Below are 17,775 nucleotides of genomic sequence, written 5' to 3'. Positions count from 1 at the left end.
TGTCTTGAAGCTGCCTTCAAAGCAAAACAGGGATTAAGGATGGGAAATTGCGGCATCCCGTTTTCTGGAGAATATCCCTCGCAATCACGCACACACGGAGGGCTGCGATGCGGATATAGGACATCCGCGGACCAGGCCAGGAGTCTGCCCGCATGTCAGGCCCACAGACCAGCACGGACGAAGGGACAGCAAGTTGTCTGCAGGTTCTTGAGCCAGAGTCCCGTGCAGGCAGGAGGAACGAGATCCAATCACCCCCTGGGTTCACGAATCAGTGAGACTGGATTTCGAGGCCGAGTGTTGGCGGGGGTCTGCTGTAGTACTCGAAGGCCCAACACCTACATGTCCAAGTCCAAATCCGAGTCCGCTGGAGGCTGGAGGCCAAAGGATTCGACCTGCCTTGGGGATAGACGCCTGCATATGTGCATGGGTGGGATCGGAGCTTGTTTTGCTGTTGTCGTCTTGTTGCTTGTGTGCTGCTTTGCTGTGCTCTGCCTTGTTTTGCAGAGTGTTGTGGGCATGCTATGTTGACGCTGGAATGTCTGACGACACTGCGGGCTGCCCCCTGCACAGCTTCGGGTGCGCTGGTTGTAAATGCAAATGATGCATTTCACCATGTGTTTTGACGTACATGATGAATATACTTGAATCTTAAATCTTGAAACTGAGCACCAAGCAACCTTGATGTCAACGCAAACTCCGTGACCACCTGGTACATGTAGAGGAGACACCAGGATGTATATAAGGTGACTGATAAGAAATATTCAAGTAATGGTGGAGTTAATGAGTAGAGAACAAACATCCCTTTGAAGAAGATTCTTTGACTGGCTGATTGAAAATTGTTTAATGGCATTTCCTGTGTAGAAGTGTAAAGGAGAATTAAATAATTGTGAGTCTGGATTTGATGCAATATAAAAGAAAGAAAGATAAAGAACACAATAATAATAAAAACACAATAAAAATAAAAATAAGATAGATAGATTGTGTGTCCATAAAGTGCTGTTAGGCTCTACAGAAGGTGACTGACAAGAAATATTAAAATAGTGGTGGAGTTAGTGGGTAGAGGTGTTGATCAGCCTTACTGCTTGGGGAAAGTATCTGTTTTTCAGTCTATGGTCCTGTTGTGAATGCTACGTAGCCTCCACCCTGATGGGAGAGGGGAAAATAGTGGGGTGGGGGCTATTGGCTCCTTTCTGTATAAAATGCCCTTGATGAGGGGCCAGTGATGCATTGGGCAGTTTCGACGACCCGTTGTAGGGCCTTCCTGTCTGCCGCAGTGCAGTTTCTGCACCTAGCAGTGTCGCAGTTTGTCAAGGTGCTCTCTACTGCGCATCTGTAAAAGTGTCCAGTCCAGCATTCTTCAGCCTCCTCAGAAAATAGAGGCGTTGGTGAGCTTTCTTGACTGTGTAGGATGTGCTCTGGGACCATGAGAGATTGTGTGAGATGTGCGCACCTGGGAGTTTGAAGCTGCCAGGGGTGGCATGGGGGGGTGGGGTGGGGTGGGTGTGTGCATTCTCCTGAAGCCGATAACGATCTCCTTTGTCTTATTGACATTCAGGTAGAGGTTATATACTTGACAGAAGGCCTGGAGGTCTTCCACCTCATCTCTATAGGCCTTCTCATTGTTGTTGGTCATGAGACCCACCCTTCTTGTCTCATCGGTGAAGTTGGCAATGTGATTTTTCAGGTGCTAGGCAGTGCGGAGTGTTTAGTAATAAGCTCAGCATCTGGGGTGGGTGGGAGGCACCCATGTTGATGGTGACGGGGAGGGAGAAGCGATTGTGCACCCTGACTATCTGCTGAGGTTGGGCGAGGGATTCCTACTGCTTCTAAGTGCTTGATTCACCTGGGCAATGTGACATTAGCAACACCACTGAGCTCCGAAGCATTTGCACTGGTGTCAGATCAGCACACCTCCGTCATGATCTACCAGCTCTGCACATCTTCAATATATGACAGAGTCATGTGTTTGCGCCATTCTCCGTACGATTGAGTCACTCTGGAAGCTAAATTAGAAGCAAATGGCCAAATAAGAGATGCTAGACAAACAAACTTTGCAGCTCCTGATTCCTCATTAAGTTTTATCTTCTTTAAGAGCGAAAAAAAAATGCTTCCTAATTCTAAAAAGTGACTGTCCTGGGAAGACAGTTTTATATGTTGACTGGTGCTCTTTAGCAGCCTAAGAGTTAAAAGGGAAAGTTTTCACTAATGAATTCCATTGGCTTTTAGTGGGCGTAGATTTAGAGCGGAAAAAGTATGTGAGGATCTCATTTGCAAACATTGCTGGGCAGCTTCAGGGGAAAAAAAGGGACTAAATACCCTGTAATTAACTGGACTATAATTCAGTTCATCCCCACACAGTTGCAGTAAATGGATCTTTTGCAGAAAACGGCGGGAAGCAGCATGAAATCCCAGGTCCTTGTTTTCATATCTCTCTTCTGTTTCTGGACTACCATCTCTGAGGTAATAGACATTGCTTTTAGACCTAATAGCGTGTAAATTCTTGAAATCTTTGCCTGCATGTCTGAGCACCTACTTTTTCTTGGATTTCTGATCTGTACTTCTAATTACTGCACAACTTCTGAGTGTAGTTTTGTGATAAGAGTACATTTGTGATATAAGAAAATTACTTGCAATTTCCCAAACTGTGCGAATTGCAGCCCGGTGTGGTTCTGCACAAATATTGTTATATATAATTTTCTAGGGTGTGTGCACATATTGCACAGTGGCAGTGTTTCTTAGGTGTCTGTGATGAATACTGATCAATACACAGTATGGTATCGTATCGGTTAGCTCAATCGCTTTACAGCAAGCACCGACTGGGGTTCGATTCCCGCTTCTGTCTGTAGGAAGCTTTTACGTTCTACCCGTAACCATGTGGGTTTCCTCCGGGTGCTCTGGTTCCCTCTCCCATTCTAAAGATGTACGGTTAGGGTTGGTAAGTTGAGAACATGCTACAGTAATAGCTTGACATGGAGTAGATGGGCAGAAGGTCCTGTTTCTATGCTGTAGTGTTCTGTGACATCATGACAATGTAACACTCTACAAGTTGTTTATATTAGCATAATCGATTAGCAGTAACAGACCTCAGAGATTTATGTGTTACAGCGTTGTTTTATGCTCTGTATTTACAAATCATGAAATTCTGTCTACAAGATTTTTACTCCTCATGTATGTGAAGGATGTAAGAAATAAAATCAATTCAATTCAATTCCCGAAGGGAGGATATTAGTTTTGATTTGTGAAAAGGATATTTGACATTAAAGTGTAAATCACGACATGGGAGAGTACGTATTGAGCGGAGAACAGCCACGAGCGAGAACACAAAATGCTCAGAGTATCGTGCAGAGAATTTTTCTTTCTGCCGAAAGGATATACTTGTGATTGAGAGGGTGCAGCAAAGGTTCACAAGTTGATCCCTGGAATGGCGGGTCTGCCAAATAAGGAAAAATTGAGTAATCTGCACCACTATTCCCTAGAGTTTGAAAGACTGAGAGTTTACTTCATTGAGATGTGGAAGGGTGGGACTGGCATGGACGGTGGGGAGTTGCAAGAGATTTCTGATATTGGAATGTAGAGCGACAGGCAATCTGCTGGAGGAAATCAGTGGGTCAGGCAGCATCCATGGAAGGAACAGAATTGTCAACGTTTTGGTTCAAATCTCTGCTCAGAATGGAGGTCACCCAAAACACTGAAAATTCCTTTTGTCCCACAGATGCTGCTTGGCCATCTGAGTTCCTCCTACAGATTGCCTGTTGCTCTGGATAGGGAGGAGGTTTCCTAAGATGTCTCGGTCATTTAAGATTGAAATAAGGAGACGTTTCTTCATGCAGAGAGTGATGAATCTGGAATTTTCTATGCTGGAAAGCGCTGGAGGTTCAGTCATTGCATTCAGTCCAGATTAATGGACCCTTGGCTGTTAGAGAAATCAGGGATTGATACGGAACATCAGCCATGGTCTTCTCTTTGGGCAGTGTGGTAGCGTAGTGGTTAGCGTAATGCTATTACAGCACCAGTGACTCGGGTTCAAATCCCACCGCTGTCTGTAACGAGTTTGTACATTCTCCCTGTGAAGGTATGGCACGTTCCAAAGATATACCAGTTAGTAGGCTAATTAGTCACATGGGGGAGCTCATTGGGCCAGAAGGGCTCGTTACTGTGCTGTATCGCGAAATAAAATTAAATAAAAATTAAAATTAAAAAGTAAATAATTTTATTGAATGGCAGAGCAGAGTTGAGGGGCTGAATGGACTACTTTGCCCCATTTCTTCTCTTTGTACGTTTGCAGAACTGTAGACGGAATTAAAAAAATATATAAATACCCTGCAGGTAAAGCACCATTTGTGGCGAAAGAAACAGGATTAATGTTTCGGGTCTCTGTCCTTTCATCAGAAGCCAGATGTGTGAACAAATACAGCATGATACGCAAGGAAAAAAAGATTGCATTCAAGTACATTTAAGGATGACCCAAAGCATTTGAATTGCTATAATATGAATTCAAAGCGGTAAAGTTGCTATATAACTTTTTATTATTAGAGATACAGTAACGAGCCCACGCCACCCCAGTTACATCCAGGTGTCTAATTAACCCCTTTGGACTGTGGGGGGAAACCCATGCGGTCAACATGGAGAGACCATACACACTCCTCACGGACAGTAGAGGGAGTTGAACCTGGGACACTGGCATTGAAAAGCATTATGCAGACCATGCTGTTGTAAAAAATAATGTTACTATCCTAACAGGAAAAAAATAGATGTTACTGAGAGTAGACCAACAGAACATCAAAAATATAGATATGTGAAGATTATCATTGCTGCACACTTTATTTCTGATCCTAGGGTTAAGGAATGGACAATGCTCGTTTATAGGTTGGTTTCATGCTGGGGTAAATTGTCCATATTAAAATATAATAAAGTAGGCAAATGTGTATTTCCTTAAACAATGAGACTGAAAAATTGAATAATTGACCATTTTGGAGTCTGAAACGAAAGTGTTAATTAGAAGAAGTATCTAAATATCAGGTGTAAGAAAGAGAGAGAGGGAGAAAGAACAGATTTTCACTTCTTTTAAACAAGAGTCTCCAACGCTAGTTCAAATCTGAAGTAATAGGATTCCACAATTCTTAACGTTAATTTTCTTTGTCAGGGAGTTATTTTGCCATGTTTGTGACTTCACATTATTAGACCAGGATTAATAAATACTTTTTTTTTATAATAGTTTGATTAAGGCATATCAGATAAACACATTTTTCCATTATTCCACATTCTTCAAGGGCTGAATTCTCAGCAAGCTACTGTTGTCATTCATTCTACGACAGAGCAGGGCATCTTTGACAATAGGATTGCTAACTTTGATATTTATTTGTTCGCATACATTTAAATTCTAGGTCACGTTACTGCAAATTCTGGTTCAAAAAAGTTATTGCACAATTAAATTCCTGAATGAGCTTGTTTAAATAAACAATGTATTCTAGAGGGTCATGGGAAGCAAACAGAGGTTTGCCTGTGAGTATGAGCCCAAAAGATCCTTAGTATTCATTATGGACTGCATAACGCAATTTGCCACTTCATTCCAGTTAACTGATCATTCAGCGTTTTATCTCAAAATTCCCACTTGAGTATTAAAGTAACTAGCTAATTGTTATCTCTGTGTACAAATTTCATTAGTTGCGCATTTTGCATAGAGCAGCCCAGAATCTCACAGGATTTAAAACTGCTTTTTAAAAAAATACTTAAACAATGTTGCTATTTGGTCTGCAGTCTTTTCTGGCCCCTTTCCATAGCACATAATTTTGTTTTCGTTTTTCTTTAATGAAGCAAAAGAAAAGAAGACATAAGACTAAAGCTTATAAACCAAGCATATCAAGGCTTTAACTACCCTTACACAAAGGGGAGAAGGGAATCTTCCACCAGTTGGCAAGATGCCCAAGCTTGTTGGTGGCCTGCCTTTGGAGCTGGCACATTTCCGCTGGGATTCTGAGTTCCAGTCATTTGGAGAGGCCTGGAATAGTACTGGATCTCTCTTGAGTGTGTGTGCGGCAGGGTCTGCCTCCTGGGTTTCCCTGACAGGTTGACAGGCCGTGTATTTACTGCCCATTAAAACTAACCTTCAGAATCACTCAGGCGCTATCATAGATAATGATTACAAAAACCTCAAATTATTATAAACCTAAAAAAACATTAAAACACCAAAAACCATATTTGAAAACAATTGAAGTGATTGAAGTCAGTAGGAATTAAACAAACATTGACTTAAAGTGAAGCCAGAAAGTGCTGGAAAGTAATAAGAGGGGAAGCCAAGGAATTCTGTTGCTGACAGATGTTAAAACACTCTGCTGCCTGATTGAAGTTATTGTGACTTTGAATCTTTCAGCTCCAAATCAGAGGGGTAACTATGGGAACCTGCATGGCTCAGTCTTACAACTGAGGCCTTAAAAGGCATTAGTCAGACAACACTTGGATTATTATGAGTAGTTTTGGGCCACTTATCGATGAAAAGCTGTGCTGGCATTGGAAAGAGCCCCAAGGATGCTCACCTGTAAGATTCTGGGAATGAAGGGGTTAACATATGAAGAGTGTTTGAAGGCTCTGGGTGTGTACTCGCTGGAATTTGGAGGCATGAGGGGATATCTTATTGAAGCATGTGGAATATTGCATGTGAAGAGGATGGTTCCTATAGTGAGTGAGTCTAAGAGCAGAGAACATAGCCCTCAATACAGAGGGATGTCAATTTAGAACTAAGATGTCTTTAGCCAGAGGATGGTGAATCTATGGAATCCATAGCCTCAGACGGCCAAATCTTGAGTATATTTAAAGCAGAGGTTGATAGGTTCTTAATTAATCAAGGTGTCAAAGGTTATGGGGTGAAGGCAGGAGAATGGGGTTGAAAGGAATAAAAAGTCAGTCATGGTGGAATGGTGGAGCAGATATGATGGACTGAATGGCCTGATTCTGCCCCTATGTCTTTTGGTCTTATTATCCTATGAGTTACAACTATGCTAAATTGATGAAGTTATTGGTGTCTCTCTTTTGTATTTGTACAAAACAAAACCAAAACTTTTGCTGCTGCCCTCTAACTTGTTCTCACCTTCAGGTGGGAAAAGTAACGCTTCTTGTTCCATATCTGTATTTTCCCTTCTCTTTCCCAATCTCTCCTTCTCCATTTCAGGGGAGAGACTCATCATCCATATCCGTTACAAGCTCACAGACTACCACAGCTATCTCGACTACACCTTCTCACAACCTGCTCCCGGTAAGGACTTCTTTTTCATTCTCCCATTTTTTACCTCTCTCTCTGTTGTATCCATCCTGATGATGAGACTCTCCCCACCAGTGCCAACAATATGTCTTCGACTTTTCTCTAGCCTTGGCTTTCAACTATGCGTTTCCCTCACCTCTGTCATCAACTCCTCTCCTCCCAATCAGAACATGAGTAAGGTTTCTCTCATTATCATCTTCCACCCCACCAGCCTCCACATTCAATGGATCATCTTCTGTGGTTTCCACCATCCTCAGTGAAATTCTGCCACCAGTTACCTCTTCCCCTCCTTTCCTCTTTCAGCATTGTAAATCCTTTTGGTCCTTAGTGTCCATCAGCCTCTCTCCTTTTTACAGGACTTTCCTTTACAATTGCAGAAGAGGAAACACCTACCGATTTCCCTCTTCCCTCCCTACTCTATGGGGACCCACACACTACTTTCAGTTGAAGCAGCAATTTACTTTCACTTCTCCAAATCCATTGGTGCTCACAATATGGTTGAAATCAAATGCAGATCAAGCTACTATGTTACTCTCACAGTTCCAACATGTTCTTTTGTTCTTTATTCTTTAACTCCCTGTTCATCTATGAAACCAATTTGCACGGCACATTTATTCTGTCCACTTTGAGCTTCTAGTTGCTTGTCACTTCAATTCCCAATCTAATTTCATTCTGGCCTCCTATGCTCTCCCAATAAAATCTAAACAAACCTCAAAGAACAGCACATGGGCATGTTGCAGCATGGGGTTTAATAATGAAGTCAGCAATTTCAGATAAACTTGTCGTGAATCAGAACTGGCTAGTTCTGATTTAAGGTCATCCATCGTAACACAGGTCTTCGCTCACCGCAGATGTTGCCTGATCTGCTCGATGTTTTCAGTATTCTCTTTTGTCTCAGACTTCCAGCAGCTACCATGTTACTCTCACAGTTCCAACATGTTCTTGTGTTCTTTATTCTTTAACTCCCTGTTCATCTATGAACTGGATGGCACAGAACACAATCACGGAAAAACCCCTTTGTTCTCTCCAATCCCCTCCTCTCCAACCTAAAATGAATGCTATCTCTCATCTCCAGTTCTGTTGGTGTGACTGACCTAACATATTAACTCGCATCCTATAATTTCATGCCCTGTAAGTCAGTAATGAAAAATTTGATTCAATGCACTCTTCACAGATGCAGCCTGCCTCGCAGAGTATTTACTGTGCTTTCTGTCTTTATTTCAAACGTTAGCAAATTTTTGATTTTCAAATAAAATTTTAACATGCACTTTCAATTCCCTCCCCTAAACCCACAGCTGTTTCTTCCTTGTGTAACTAATAGGGCAGTTGGATCCACACCAGGTGAACTGGGACAGGTGCAGCCAGCAGATTTCCTTTTCAAAATGCTGAGAAATCTGAGGATGTCTGCAATTTTCCCACTGCACTCTGTGAGGTGACATAGACTCTACTCATAACCAAGGCAGAAATCTGTCTTGTGAGTGCTGACTTTTAGGCAGGGGATCGAGGTCAATGTCTGATTATTTTCCTCGCAATTTTTCTATTTACTCGAGTTATGTGGTGTCTGGAAAAACCAAATGCAGCGTGTAAAGCAGAATGTGAATCTTCTTTCTCTGTTGACTGTATAACAGTAATAACATGTCTGGGAATTTTTCAGTCTGTATCTAAACCATATTGAGCTGACGTACTTTAAAGATGGTGATAATTAACTAATTCAGATGACTTTTAAAAATTAATACAAGGATATTTTCATTATTGTTAAAGTATTAAAAGTTTTTTGCTGACAAAGGATATTGAAGACTTGGATTTCAACCCAAGTGAGCTATTTCAAGTTTTCTGGATAATGATATATACTGGGAAAAAAGAAAAACGAAATGTAGAGGAATAACCTAACTGTGTGTATATGTGTGTATATACATATCTATATATAGATATTTAGTGTTGGCACCTGGCCAAGTGGTTAAGGCGTTCGTCTGGTGATTTGAAGGTTGCTAGTTCGAGCCTTGGCTGAGGCTGCGTGCGTGTCCTTGAGCAAGGCACTTAACCACACATTGCTCTGCGCCAACACCGGTGCCAAGCTGTATGGGTCCTAATGCCCTTCCCTTGGACGACATCGGTGGCGTGGAGAGGGGAGACTTGCAGCATGGGCAACTGCTGGTCTTCCATACAACCTTGCCCAGGCCTGTGCCCTGGAACTTTCCAAGGCATAAATCCATGGTCTCATGAGACTAACGGATGCCTATATAAAAATATATATATTTATATACAGAGAGAGAGAGAGAGAGAGAGAGAGAGAGAAAGGTTATTTTTATGGTTCTAGCAAACATCATATTACCATAGAACAAAAATCTTCTAAAAATATAGTGGTCTCTGTCATGTAAAATGATGCTACAGAGGAATATTGTTAAACAGAGGGAATTCTTCCATTATTAATTATAAAATTGCTAATACTGATGTTGATTGCCATCTCAAAGCTTCTTCTCTGTCCTATTAACCAGAGGTCAGAGCCTCTGTTTTACCGCAAACCCGGAAAAATAAAATTCAAAAATGAAGAGTCCTATTTCAGGATCCTTCTCCATTTGGTCCACTGCCTAACCTGTGCGGGCACTAATGGTTAAACTGTGAAATGAGAAGTCTATTGACACACTGTGTACATGAAGACTGCTTTCATTTCCACGGGCTGTAGGTGTCTGGAGATACTCCTCAAGGACACGTTCATACTGTTTCCTGTAATTGTATTAATGTTCAGGTTGGGCTCGGCCATCAGTACAAGGTATCTGACAAGCTCCCATGACTTCTTCAGTCTAAGACTGTCACAGCTGCCTAACCTTTTTCACAGCTCCCTGAGACCTGGTGGGCGAATCTTGAGGATACAATCTATCCCCTGCTCACTGAATTCTCCATCCTGGGCCATCACTAGCTTTTAATAAAAAACATGTCAGCATAAGGAGTTTAGTGGAGATCTCTAAAGGTCTCTTTGTAGCACTCCAGGCCCTCCAGTACCCATGGAAAGGGTCTCCTAATGCATACTCATCAACATCTTCCCCACACAACCGAGCAAATAGACAAACAGGGTGTTTCCCTGAGGATAAAGAGGAAAACCATGAAAATACAATCAAAGAGTAAGATGAGAAGGAAGAAGGAGAGGAAGAGAAAGAGCCTGGTTACTATCAGACACCATAACACATTGGAAAAGCAGGTCATACAGGAGAGAGAAGTCATTTGATTACTTTGCCAGACAATGTCTGATAGACAAACTTTCTTTACATGCAAAGTTTCATTGGCATGTATCCTTAGATGACAGGAGGCTTGGGACATGCTGCAAGATCCTTTACCATTCGTCCATACCCCATCAATGGACCATACTGAGTGTGGCAATTAGTTTTATTTTACAGAAATGCACAAGAGCTGGGCGTGGGGTTTATTTTCTCCATGTGTTGCCTCTGCCAACAAAACTGAAGTCTGGACCATGTACTTAGAGGTAAACTCACACATGATCACAATGCGAAGTGTATCTTGAGCTTCAAACTCGTCAGCCCACACATCACCTGCTTTTAACGTTGTTACCCTGCAGTTAGAAACCATCCCTCGAGGACAACAGCTTCTTCCATTAACCAGTGTGGCAAGTGGCAACTGGGCAGAATACTTTGAGCACTGAAGTTAACTCACAGAACATATTTTGTCATGAACACTTCCACAACTTGGGGCCAAAGACATCTGGCATGATGGCAGCCCCCAATCTCTGAGTCATATCAGGCAAAAACCGTTCCCATAAATGGAAGATTATTTGAATTCAGTGGCTCATGGGCTCATTTAATGCAATAGTTTAGGAGCTACCTGTTGGATTAAACTAAATATTGACCTTCCTTTGACAGTTAGGGTTGCTTGATCCTGGGAGACAGTCAGAGAGGGAGGCACACCACACCACTCAGAACGGCTCATGAAATGTTTGAAGCTTCAGCATTATTAAGGAGCAACCAACACTAATGTCTGAAAATCTTAACTTTGTCCAGGAATGAGGCTACGCTGATGGGGCAGAATTGAGAGTGGATCCGTAACAGTATATCCTGCATAATTCATGCTTCGACCCTTCGACCCATCTCTTGTCAATGATATGGCATGCTGTCCTCTGGTGCTGACTGTGCTGAATTAGCATGTTGTTCCCATGACTACATTGGCTTCTAATGGTTTCCCATTGGTTGGTTGGCTAATTGGGCACTCTAGGGTGGCAGTATCTGTGGCAGGGATTGGCCCCTGAGCTGGCCTAGTGTGTGGCCCTATTTGGCCTCCTCCTGAGTTGTAATGAAATATAGAATAAGGAAAAGTGAAGCATGAGGGTCCAGTTTCTCTGTCTCCTCATGCAGAGTTATAACTTTAAACAACTCTTGGTTCTGTGGTAACAGCAAACGACTCAGATTTCACATGCATCCGTTGCTTTATAAATGTTTTAGCTGTGCACATCTAGACCTGATAGAAGTTTGACTAACTCACAGGGACAAGAGGTCAAGGTCATTGTTGATGCACAGGGGCTTGCATTTCCAGTGAGGGAGGTCAATCTTCAAAACCCTCATGTGATGGGAGGAATTATAATGATCCCACACCCATGGGCAGTGTGCAGATACTTGCTGCCCTCAAGGCCAAGTCACTCTCTGTTAATGTGCTGTATCTCCAAATAAATGAAATAAAAACAAGTCATAGAATAATAGAGAGGTAGAGCTGGGAAACAGGCTATTTGGCCCACCTCACCCATGCTGACAAGTATAAATCCCATCTTCCATCCCTTTCCCCATAACTTTCAATGCCAAGGCAATTCAGGTGCTCCTTTTGATAATTCTAAAATGCTGTTGGCTACTCTGCTTCCAACTGTCTCACAGGCAGTGTGGTTGTAAGAAGTTCCCCTCAGAACCACACTAACTCTCTTCCCCATTCCCTAAATCTATATCTCCCCGTTTTATTCACGTATAAAACGGGGAAAGGTTTTCTGCAGTTCACTCTATCTATACCCCTCATAATTATGTATACATCAAACATGCCCCCTTTTAACCTTGCCCACTGCTGGGAAAGAAGACCTAGTTTTTCCCAGTCTCTCCTCGTAACTGAAAACATTCCATCTCAGGCAATGTTCTGGTAAATCTCCTCTGCACCATCCCCGGCACTGTCACAGCCTTTCGATAGTGCAGTGAGCAAACTGCATGCAGCAATCCGGCAGAGATGTGGTCAACCTTTTAGCAAGTTGGAGCATAACCTCCCTACTTCTGCATTTGGCATCTGACTAATGAAGGTCAGAGCCCCAAACTCCCTCTTAATAATAATAATAATAAAAATAAATACTTCATTGATCCCGAGTGGGATATTCTTTCATTACAGCAGCAACATTTAAAAACCCATTTAGCAGTGTGCAGACTTAACTAATAATAAATTACAGAATAATAATATACAAAATAATAATTTACCGATGTGCAATAATAATGTAGGAAATAATAAAACAGAGACTATTGTACTATGATGTGTGTTCTCGTGACACACAGAGATGAACTGTTGTATATGCTTATTGCATTTGGTGGGAAAGATTTTCTATAACAATCCTTGTGACAGTGGAGCTGAATGAGCCTGTTTGAAAGGGTGCTCCCCTTGCTTATTCAGTAGGTTATGGAGAGGATGTACCAGATTGTCCATAATGGATAACAGTTTGCTTAGTGAACTCCTCTCCACGACCAACTCAACAGAGTCTGGATTGTAGCCAAGGACGGATCCAGCCTTTTTGATGAGTTTATCTACCTGTGCTGCCTCTTTCAGAGTACACCAAGGTCTCTTTGTTCCTGAAAACTCCCAGGAACCTACCATACATGGTGTATGCCCAAGCCTTCATAGTTCTCTCAAAAACATCATCTCACATTTATAGGATTAAACTCCATCTGCCATTCTCAGCCAATTTCACCAAAACATTGACATTGTGCTGTAGCCATGCCAGCCTCCAAACTGTCAATAACTCTACCAACCTTCTTGTCATCTCTGAAGTGACTGATCATGGCACCTACATCATAGCAAGATCATTCACATACAAATTTCCTGGTAAGGTGGCGGCATGCACGGTTGCAGTGGCTTCTCTGGGGCGAAACAAAGGTGTAATTATTCATCCTTTACACCTCTTTTCTGATCACAAGACAAGAACATCAATTACTGCAGGTCTATCCCACTAGTGAGTTGCTGGATCGCGATGGAACTGGACTTGTTGTGTACCGCATTGTCGCTCAGATCTTTTGTGTACCGTTGTTGTGCAGGGGTGCTGCCCAGTCCAACAAGTGGGGCAACAGATTGCTTTGGATGTTTTTCTGGTGATCGCAAGACCCTGTTGGGTATCGGTAATGTAGAATACCACAAGTCCATTTCATTGGTTCATTTCCGAGACCGGCGCTGCATCGCCTCGGTTGTTGCGTGGGCCAGGCCCTTGCCGTGGTGCCACCTGTTGCAGCCACCCAGGGGAGGAGACACCGGAGGCGGTGTGGGAGAGAGCGGAGGCTTCTGTGGGCGTGCTGGGTTGGGGCTGGCTCCTGGCTCCTTCCATTGGTGCTGCCCTCTAGTGTCCACTTGGTGGAAGATAAGTTGGATTGCAATCACCTGCAGCTACACTTGCGTGTGGCGAGGAACTACTCTACATTTGTTCTTACCGAGATGTGGCTCCAGGACAACACCCCATGCACAACCAATCTTCAGGCCATGCCAGTCAGGGACTTGGGTATATTATTTTTGTAACTGTATGTGTTTTTGCTATCATGTGCTGTGTGCCGTGTGTGACTGTTGGCAATGTGTTTTGCACCTTGGCTCCGGAGGAATAATATTTCATTCAGCTGTATTCATATGTATAGTTAAATGACAATTAAACTTGAAATTGAACTTGACATCACAATAATAATCACCATGGAACACCACTAGTCACCAGCCGCCAATCAGAAAAACAACTCTCTACTATTATCCTCTCGGAGATAATCCCAATGGGGGACCTATTGCCAAATCAATTTAGGATTCATTTTACCAACTTGCACTGCAATCCTTAGATCCGAAACTTTTGAACTAGTCTCCCATGTGGGACCTTGTCAAAGGCTTGACTCAAGTTCATGTGAAGTATATCTACTAGACTAAGCTCATCAGTATACCTTAAAACTTCATCAAACAATATTATCAGATCAACTAATGAATAGACATCTTAATCCATACAGTGACGTTTGGATCTGTTGCTTGATATGACAGCAATGCTGGCTGTACATCCCTTTTGAGACTTCTGTTCATCAAGGTAGGCATTATTTTTAGAATGAGAATCAGAGTTAATAGTATGAATCAAGAATCTTTCAACAAAGTTCCGCATTCCCCAGATACTGACCTGACACTGGTTCCTGCCTTCCGAGTCTGATTCAAGAATTCTCTTATTGAGGTTTAAGGAATTCCTTACTTCCACCCAACCCTATGATATCCTAGTTTATTCAAAGATTCAAAGTACATTTATTATCAAAGTATATATACAGTATACAACAACCCTGAGATTTGTCTTCCCACAGACAGTCACAAAACAAAGAAAGGCCATGGAACCCACTCAAAGAAAACATCAAACACCCAACGCACAAAAAAAAGAACAAATCCCGCAAATGGCAAAAATCGAGCAAGTAACACACAGAATATTAAACGTCAAACGACAGAGCCTTGAAACAATCTAAGAATGTGATGCACTATCAATTACCCCAAAAGACTGGAAGTAGAGTAAATACTGAAAGGCTTTTATTAACAGTAAATGGTCCAACGTCCATGCTGAGTATCTGTCCTGGACTGAGGGAGGAGCAGTGACACAATCGCCTTTATTCAGGGGTCTGTGGGAGGCGCCACAGGAGCAGTCAGCAGAGGGGCATGTCCAGACAGGTAACCCAGTTACAACCTATATATATATGGTTTACCACAGAATGTTCAGTTTAGTTCAGTTCAGTTCAGTTCAACTTAGTGCTCTGGCGTTCATTGACTGCTGACCGCAGAGCAAGTCCACTCTGATCAAAATCATGGAAACCAGTGATAAAAAAGGAGCAAGCAGAAACCAGAAACACATCATAACATGAGCTGTATAGTCCAATCCACAAACCGTGCCCATCAGACCTTGCCCGAGATCCAAGACTCCAGCGGCAGTGAGTGAGAGGGAGAGGGCAAACCCTCAAATGCAGGCAGACGGCACTGAACACACATCCTTCCCTTATTGATTTCAGTCTTGCTTGATGCTTTCATCAGCAAGATCGGTGAGAAATGGAGTTGATCGTGGGCTTCCACTGTCTCCCGGCCTCTTGATCTCCAGGCCGCGTACTCTGCTCCAAACCTTGCCGGACTCCCTTGGGTTCAGCAAAGAGCCAGATCGCTCAGTCAGCCCAAGAACACACCATTCAAATATTAATCACACAGCTTCGAGTCACACGCATCATATTTGAAAGAAGTAAAAGAAGTAGTTCGTGAACTCTCTGAAGGACGTCTCCTTTGTTTGCTCTGTTCGCCAGCACCATCTTGTCAGAATTATATGAGAATAACTGAAGTTACCTTATAATAACCACCCAACTGTTCTACCTTTCAGTAGTTTGTTTCCACTTGCTTCTGTTTTCTTCACTTATTTGATAGCCTTTCATAAGCAGCCGGAGGCTTAATGGCTATTCTATTGGTCCTTAATGCATGCGTATGAGTTTTATCAGTGAACTGTGTATATAACTGAGTCAAAATAGTCGCACGTGACATCCCAACATTTGTTAAGTAATTTACAGTATCATTTTAATTTCAGATCCCTCCATTATACAGGAAGAATCCAGATAAGATTAAATATGACCCTTAAAAATGGTATTAATTTTAATTTGGTGGGATTGCTTGGGTAGAGATGAGCTGCGCAAATGCTGACTGTAAATCTATTCATTTGCAATTATTTTGTTTGTTTTTGTAACTTCATATTGTTCTTGTGTTGCCCTGTGTGGTACCAGGCAGTTCTTTTGTTATGTTTCCCTCAGTTTTTGTTGCTTTGCTGCTTGTTGACCCTGAATCCAGGAACGTTCAAAGCCGAGCTGTCAGAAGTGGCAAGTATATAATCCATCCGAGCTTCCTCATAATTATGCCTCCATCGTGGAAGCTAGTTCAATTCTCTTCATATGTAATTACGAGATAGCAGAGATCACTGGACATAGGAAAGGCTATGAGACTAGGCAATACTCCAGCCGCAGTACCCATGCACAAATACAGATGAACCTCTAGCCAAGCAGATCTAGTAGAGTCACCACTGGAAAATCTGGAAAATTGCTCAGGTATGTCCTGGTCACCAAAAGCAGGACAAATCCAATCTGGCTAACTACAGCTCTGTCAGTCCAATGCAACATGCACAAAATGCTGGAGGAACTCAGCAGGTCAGGTCGCATCTATGGAAATGAATAAATAGTCGACATTTTGGGCCGAGACTCTTCTTCAGGACTGGAAAGGAAGGGGGGGGAAGATGCCAGAATAAAAAGTGGGGGGGGGGAGGGGAAGGAGGATAGCTAGAAGAATAGCTGGAAGGTGATAGGTCAAGCTAGATGGGTTGGAAAGATAGAGGGCTGGAGAAATCTAAAAAGAGAGGAGAGTGGATCATAGGAAAAAGGGCAGGAGGAGGGGACCCAACTCTATCCATCTATGCTCTGTTATTAGTAAAATCATGGAAGGTGTTTTCAAAGGTGCTATCAAGTTACACCAACTCACCAATAATCTGCTCAGGGGCTGGGTTGTGCCTGGATCAGACTGTTTCAAACTCATCACAGACTTGGAACAAAGAGCTGAATTCTAGAAGTGAGGTGAGAGTGACTACCCTTGATATTGAGGCAACATTGAACTCAGAGTCATATCAAGGAGGTCTTGTAAAACCCAAAGTTAATGGGCAACTATATTCCGATGGCTGGAATTATATCATGCACAATGGAAAATAGCTGTGATTGTTGGAGATCAGCTATTCCAGCCCCAGAACATCAATACAGGACTTCCTCAGATTAGTGCTCCTGATTTAACACTTTCAGCTCTTCCTTTGCTGGTCCTCTTTTCATAGTAAAGTCAAAAATAGGGATGTTTATTGATGATATTGTATGTCTAATTCCACATGCAACTCCTCAGTGTATAAAGCACTCCGTGCCTGCTTGCAGCAAGACCTGGACAATATTTGGGCATCGGTCAATAAGCGATAAATAAGATTTTTGCCATAAAATAGTGAGACAATGACCAACTCAAACAAGAAAAAAACTGCAGCCAGCTGATTTTGACATTCAATGGCATAAGCATCATTGAGTCTCTCAGCATCAAAATCCTGAGGGTTAGCAGCGGCCTGAGACACCAGTGGACCAGGCACTATAAATACTGGGGCTACATGAAGAGATGAGAGGCTGAGCAAGTCAAGCACTCTCTGATGACCAAGAGAGTTTTCCCTGCCATCAATAAAGCACAAATTAGGAGTGTGGTGGAATATTCTCCACTTGCCTGGATGAATGCAGCTCTAA

At 42.5% G+C, this 17,775-nt stretch overlaps 1 protein-coding gene across 5 annotated transcripts in view; it reads left to right on the top strand.

Moving 5' to 3' along the window:
• Positions 1-2,250: 2,250 nt before the first annotated feature.
• The window catches only part of LOC134360288 (platelet-derived growth factor subunit A-like), an 85,565-nt gene continuing 70,040 nt past the window's right edge, over positions 2,251-17,775 (top strand). For 4 of the 5 annotated variants that reach the window (XM_063074468.1, XM_063074471.1, XM_063074467.1 and 1 more), the window contains exons 1-2: positions 2,251-2,460; positions 7,166-7,249. In XM_063074468.1, coding sequence (XP_062930538.1) covers positions 2,368-2,460; positions 7,166-7,249 — 177 coding nt within the window. In that variant the 5' untranslated portion in view covers positions 2,251-2,367. The remainder of the gene's footprint in view (positions 2,461-7,165; positions 7,250-17,775) is intronic. The other variant, XM_063074469.1, reaches the window with a different exon arrangement.

Source organism: Mobula hypostoma, chromosome 22 (assembly GCF_963921235.1).
Source record: "Mobula hypostoma chromosome 22, sMobHyp1.1, whole genome shotgun sequence".
NCBI lineage: Eukaryota > Metazoa > Chordata > Chondrichthyes > Myliobatiformes > Myliobatidae > Mobula > Mobula hypostoma.
This window is presented reverse-complemented; position numbering and strand designations above follow the sequence as displayed.